Consider the following 6,000-nt stretch of genomic DNA (forward strand, 5'->3'; position numbering starts at 1 on the left):
TGGGGCGCTGTCCCCATGCCAGCGTAAAAACACTGGCGTTTCACTCTGGACTTTCCTTATGAAAGTCCTGAGCGATTCTCTTACCTGCATGGGGCTGGTTGGGCCCTGGAGTGCTCCTCTCAGCTCTGGCTGCGGATACAGAGCCCTGCACGTCCGGTCGGGAGTCCGCGCATGCACACAGCGGCGGCCTGCAGTGGCACGATGGTGGACTCCGACCGCCATCCAAAACGTGGGCTCCCATCCCCGGGATCGTGCGATTACTCCCCTGGCCATCTATGAGGTCCTCCCCAGGTGATCGATTCTCCACCCCCCCGCCCCCCCACCAGGGTGGCCGTGGACCGAGGCCGCAGCCGCCACCCAAGGTTCCCGACGGCCGATACGTGGTTAGAACCACGCTGTCGGGAACTTGGCCAGTTTTGCGCAGGAACCGGATCGGATCTGCCAATGACCCCCTAGCTGTGCCGCGTAATTGCGCACGAGCAATTCCTGAGCGAATCTCCGGAGACCAGAGAATCGCTTCAGCAGCGCCGGACCCGATTTCCTCGTTCGGCGCGGGGCTACGGAGAATTCAGCCGCTGGAATGAAAACTGACTGTGTTTCTGGGGAGAAACTCGCCGGTTTTCAGTTAGAACCTGACACATTTTTAGGAAAATTCCACCCTACATCTCAAGCTCAGTACTACAACAAAACTAAATAAAATTTTACCAAAGTCTTTAGTTGGCAGCATTATACGCTTGCCTTTGAAGTAAAAGGTTGTGGGTTCAAACCCCAACCCAAACTTGTACAATGCTGCAAGGGCGATGCATTGCTGGGGCTGTCCTATTTCATACAGGATGCTTTTTAAGGTGGACACTTTCCATAAGACCACAAGACATAAGAGCAGAATTAGACCACTCGGCCCATCGAGTCTCCTCCGCCATTCAATCATGGCTGATATTTTCTCATCCCCATTCTCCTGCCTTCTCCCCATAACCCCTGATCCCCTTTCGATGTCCTGAATATCCTCATTCTTTCAACCATCACCCGATAATTTGCTGTTCATGGGATTTTGGGTACATTAATCAGATTATGAAGAAAATTAGGTAAAGGATTGTGCAAATCCTTATATAATACACCTTTAGATATAAACAGGTTGCAAAAAATCTCTTTTTTGCAAATACAGATACAACTGGAACACATGTATTAAATATTCATTCCAGTGAATTATTTTGCAGTTTGAATAGGGCAACTCTTACTTTGTTCTGAGAACAAAGCTAGAGCAGACACGAGCACCCTCCCCATGACATGATACTCAGTATAAAACAATGTAAGACATGGCACATCTCAGTAATCACAGGCTCACGGGAACATTCTGCCTGCTTATTTGAACATATCATTAGCAGAAAGCATGGGATGACATTAGTGGAGATATTTTAGCAATAATGACACAGGGCATGTCCTGTGTCATGCGCAACTGTGAAAATCTGGAGATCAGCCAGAGCAAGAGAGCTAGCATCACACAGGAAAGTACAACAAGTTTCAAGAAGGAATTAGATTTAGCTGGTGGGGCTAAAGGGATCAAGGGATATTGAACTCGTTGATCAGCCATGACCGAAAGGCCTCCTCCTGCTTATATTTTCTATGTATGTTACTGTATCAGATATACAAGTCTCAGTCTGAACACTTCTATAAAGTCGAGAGCACAAATCCAGCAACTTCTTCACCTATAATTTCACGCGTAGTTGATAGGCCATAGTTAATAATTCCTCCAACCTCCAGGCTGTAATATGATGATACTCTGAGAGCAGTCTGACTACACTTGGGGGAGCAGTACCATATTCCGAGTCTGTATTACAGCCTGCATGGTGCCTTATGAACTCCAAATGCCAAAAGGTTTTTAAATGAGTGGGTGACAGGAGCTCGCACTGATCGTGAAAGAACTGAGAGTGTGGGGGCTGCTTCGTGAGAATGTCGCTCAGGGCATTCTTGAAATTCCGTTCAGGGAAAGTCATGAACTCTGATCGCAATTTGCGCTGGTGGAGTGAGACATCAATCTATCTCGCCCGGGGGAGAGGGGTGGAGCCAATCAACTTCAGGGTGGCGCCTTCTAAACAAAAAAGTTTTAAAAAAAATATTAAAAAATAATAATCCTTAAATGTCGGAGTAATCCAGGGCGGATTGGAATCCATACGGTCACAGTTCAAGTGAAACGCAAAGGAAATTCACAAGTGGTGAAATTGACAGTTTCCTGGTCAGTTACACACGTTGACACGTTTGTTCGAGCCGCAAGAGACAGGTTCCCCGGGTCTCCATTTGTAAGCGCGCTCTGCGCTTCTTTCACATTGGACTTCACTGCTGACATTTTTACCTTTCAACACAAGCAGGCAGAATAAGTGCAACTATCCCCAGGCCCGGCAACATCGAGCTCCGGCCAAAAGTCGGAGAGAGACACATTTGTAACAAAGATTCCACGTTAACAACATCCACGAACCGGCAGCTTGCCCAATGCTGAAGCAACTTTTGCCCACTCAAAACCTCAACAACGCCGGCTTGTAAAGTCGGATTGTAAATAAACCTACTTTTGTGTTTGCCACTTCCCCAGCCTTGTTTGGCGATGCTGGGACTTCTTATAATGGCTCGTCCTGCCGACTTTAAAGCGTCCATGTTATAAGTCCCAGCGCCCACACCCCAACCAACCACCCCAAAAAAAGCAAAGCAAAGCAAAACTGCTTTTTACATCAGCCTTCAGCTGCGCCGTCTCTTCTACTCCCTCCTGCAAACTTTCTTCAAAAGAAAAACCCTCTATGGAGTTTAGGGGAGGTGACATTTATGTAAAATACTTCGGTGCAGTCGTGACGTAACACGTCCCTGACATTGCGTTTGTCGATCACCAGTTAAAAAGTTTCCTCAAAATGGTCAAACTTTACAGGTTGATGAGATCACCCTGTGGGCTGGTCCGGCCTGGCTTCGTGGCTTACCAGTGGACAGAAGCTCTTTACAGTGTCAGCACCCAGCAAATACAACTTCACAGCACAGTGGGAGGAGTGGTATGTCTGTGTGGGTGTGAGAGAAAGTTGAGAGACAGAATGAAAGCAATACACACCGGGTGCTGGAAATCTGAAATATAAACACAAAGTGCTGGACATACTCGGCACGTCTGGCTGAATCTGTGGAGAGAGGAACAGAGTTAACATTTCGACTCTTCTACACAACTCGTACTGGAAGAGGAAACATAAACTGGACTGAGCTACAAGGCAGTAGCAATGGCATGATATCCATCTGAACTCCAACTCCCAGAGGCATCTCAGCCTGTGTCTTTGTACATCTGACAGGTTTATTTGACATTTTCATTTCTTTTCTGTACAAGAGGGTGTCACAGTTGTCAAAAATTGTGACTTTTCCATAGAGTTATTAGACGGGGGAATCCTCTGTAAGCCTCAATGTTTCAGCAACATACATATGGGAAATATCTGCTTGAACCTGGACCCTGGTACTTTGCACCTTACTCCCAGCATTGCCCCTTTGACATATTTTCATAGTAACTTCATTGCAATGTAAATGTAAGCCGACTTATGACACTAATAAATATTATTATTGTTCCTCTCCTCTTGCAGCATTGAACTGTATCTCATTGTGAGCTACAATGTGGTAAGAGGAATCAGAAGGAAATTAACCTACCCTGCACATCTTTTGGATTGTAGGGGGTGAGACGATTCTCTTGTATTACGATCCCACCCCAGACCCAATCGTGGCTAGGATGCGGGACAGAACCCCCAATATTTTATTTTAATTTTGTACGGCTGTGAGGAAAGGATACCTCGCTCCAGGAGTGATTTCACACAAAAATAGGGATGTGGTATATTAAAACAAACTTTATTACTAACACAGTATTAAAGTATCTGTAACATCACACAAGAAAATAGCTGATACTTAACCCATAAACTGTAATTAATACATTGACACAATAACCCTATCTTTACTCCCACTCAAACAACAGAACCATCTCGGCTCTCCATCCACTTTCAAATACAGTTAGCAGCCCCTGGGATACTTGCTTAAGAGATGCTCTTTGTGACTGTTTTAAGAGATAAACCTGAATCCTGTCAGAGCATTAAGGATCTCGAGCTGAAGTCTTCAGAAACTGTCTTCATGGTTTGACTTTCAGAAAAGTTGAACAATCTCTGCTTCTCTGCTAAAATGCCTGATACACTAGCTCCTCCCATTAGTTACACCACCCTTCCAAGCTTAAACACAATACATCTAACTAACTACTCAGGGAGCCGTCTTAATCCAAACAAAAATCCATTAGCCCAAGTTTTTATGATGCTTTAATTGCACCTCTGGCTCCCAAAAATATAGTTGACTTTTAAACCAGGATTTTTAAAACACTACTGCAGCAGTCATACACACACTAATCCAGGCTCTTAACCATTGCTGCACCAAATACATTTAATATAATATCTCTGAAATACACACATTCATCTTACTTGGCATGGGCAAAATATTGGCTCTTCCAGATCTGCCACTACCATCACTAGCCAACATGTGTTTAGTGATACAGGTCGAACATCCTCCATCACAAACCCTGAGGCTGATTACATTTGGATTTCAGATAATTCCGATTTTTGGATATTGCATACAAACGTACATTACAATAGACTAAGTCAAGTCTATCTGTAGTCTGAAGTAAACAACATCGCTGGAAAAATAAGATGCATTCATTACTGAATAATAAATACAGGCCCGTCATAAGTTTCTTTTTGACATATTCACCACGAAATTTACAAGATAAACAGTGCAGAAAAACAACTTGACTTCTTGCACTAAAAGTCGAATGAGGTTAAAACAAATTGTGGTTTTTGGGTGTGTGCAGTACACAGATTTCTGGATATCAGTCAACATAGAAATACAGTTTGAACTGCACCCCACCTCACCATATGGTCCATCCAATCAAGCAGGAACCAAAGTATGTGGAGTTGTTTCTCTTGTAACAAATAATTTTTTTAAAATGTGCCTATGTGTCAAGCAACCGGTGGTTCTGCACTGACATAAACTTCAATTGCTGGCCCAGCTGTAATCCAGGATTCTTGTTCCACTCTTACATGGAAGAGTGAAATTCTCACTCTACAAGAGCTCAGAGACACTAAATTTAGATCTCAGGCTGCAAATACATGGTTATCTCCTTCCACTGTTTCACATTATATAAACTATAGTGAATCCACGGATGACACAGTGCTTGGCACTGTTGCCTCACAGTGCCAGGGATCTAGGCTCAATTCTGGCCATGGGTGACTGTCTGTTTTCACATTCTCTCCTTGTCTCCGTGGGATTCCCCTGGGTGCTTCGGTTTCCTCCCACAATCCAAAGATGTGCAGGTGAGGTGGGGTTACAGGGATAGGGCGGGGGAGTGGGGTGCTCTTTTGGAGGGTCAGTGAAGACCCGATAGGCCAAATGACCTCCATCTGCATTGTAGGGATTCAATGGAAGAGGTATATATTTTTTAACTGCGACTCGATTGTCAATGGTTATGTTTCGGTTTATTGCTGTGACCGTTGAAAATGGAATTTAATGTAGTTGCCAGATTCACCCAGGCAAGAATTTAGCATTTTTACACTTGCCAGCATTTCTTCAAGTATTGTTATTCTTATGGGCAATGAATTGTTCCCATCTTTTTCCAATTATAACAGTGAAGCAGAATAATTCTTACAGTATATTTGAACTTGAAGTACACTTGCTAGAATTGTTGCCTGTTTTCATAGAATCCTAGAATCCCTACAGTGCAGAAGTGCCATTCAGCCCATCAAATCTGCATCGCCTCCAAAAAAAATCACCTATCTAGACACATACCCCACCCTATCCCCGTAACCCAGTAGCCACAAATAACCTTTTGGACACTAAGGGGCAATTTATTATAGCCAATCCACCTAACCTGCACATCTTTGGACTGTGGGAGGAAACCAAACCACCTGGAGGAAACCCATGCAGGCACAGGGAGAACTTATAAACTCCACACACAGACAG

At 44.2% G+C, this 6,000-nt stretch overlaps 1 protein-coding gene across 1 annotated transcript in view; it reads right to left on the bottom strand.

The window, feature by feature from the left end:
• ldlrap1b (low density lipoprotein receptor adaptor protein 1b) overlaps positions 1 to 2,797 on the bottom strand; it is a 58,875-nt gene extending 56,078 nt beyond the window's left edge. The window contains exon 1 of the mRNA XM_038799438.1: positions 2,559 to 2,797. Coding sequence (XP_038655366.1) covers positions 2,559 to 2,643 — 85 coding nt within the window. The 5' untranslated portion in view covers positions 2,644 to 2,797. The remainder of the gene's footprint in view (positions 1 to 2,558) is intronic.
• Positions 2,798 to 6,000: the final 3,203 nt, after the last annotated feature.

The sequence above is a fragment of the Scyliorhinus canicula genome, chromosome 1, assembly GCF_902713615.1.
Source record: "Scyliorhinus canicula chromosome 1, sScyCan1.1, whole genome shotgun sequence".
Lineage (NCBI taxonomy): Eukaryota > Metazoa > Chordata > Chondrichthyes > Carcharhiniformes > Scyliorhinidae > Scyliorhinus > Scyliorhinus canicula.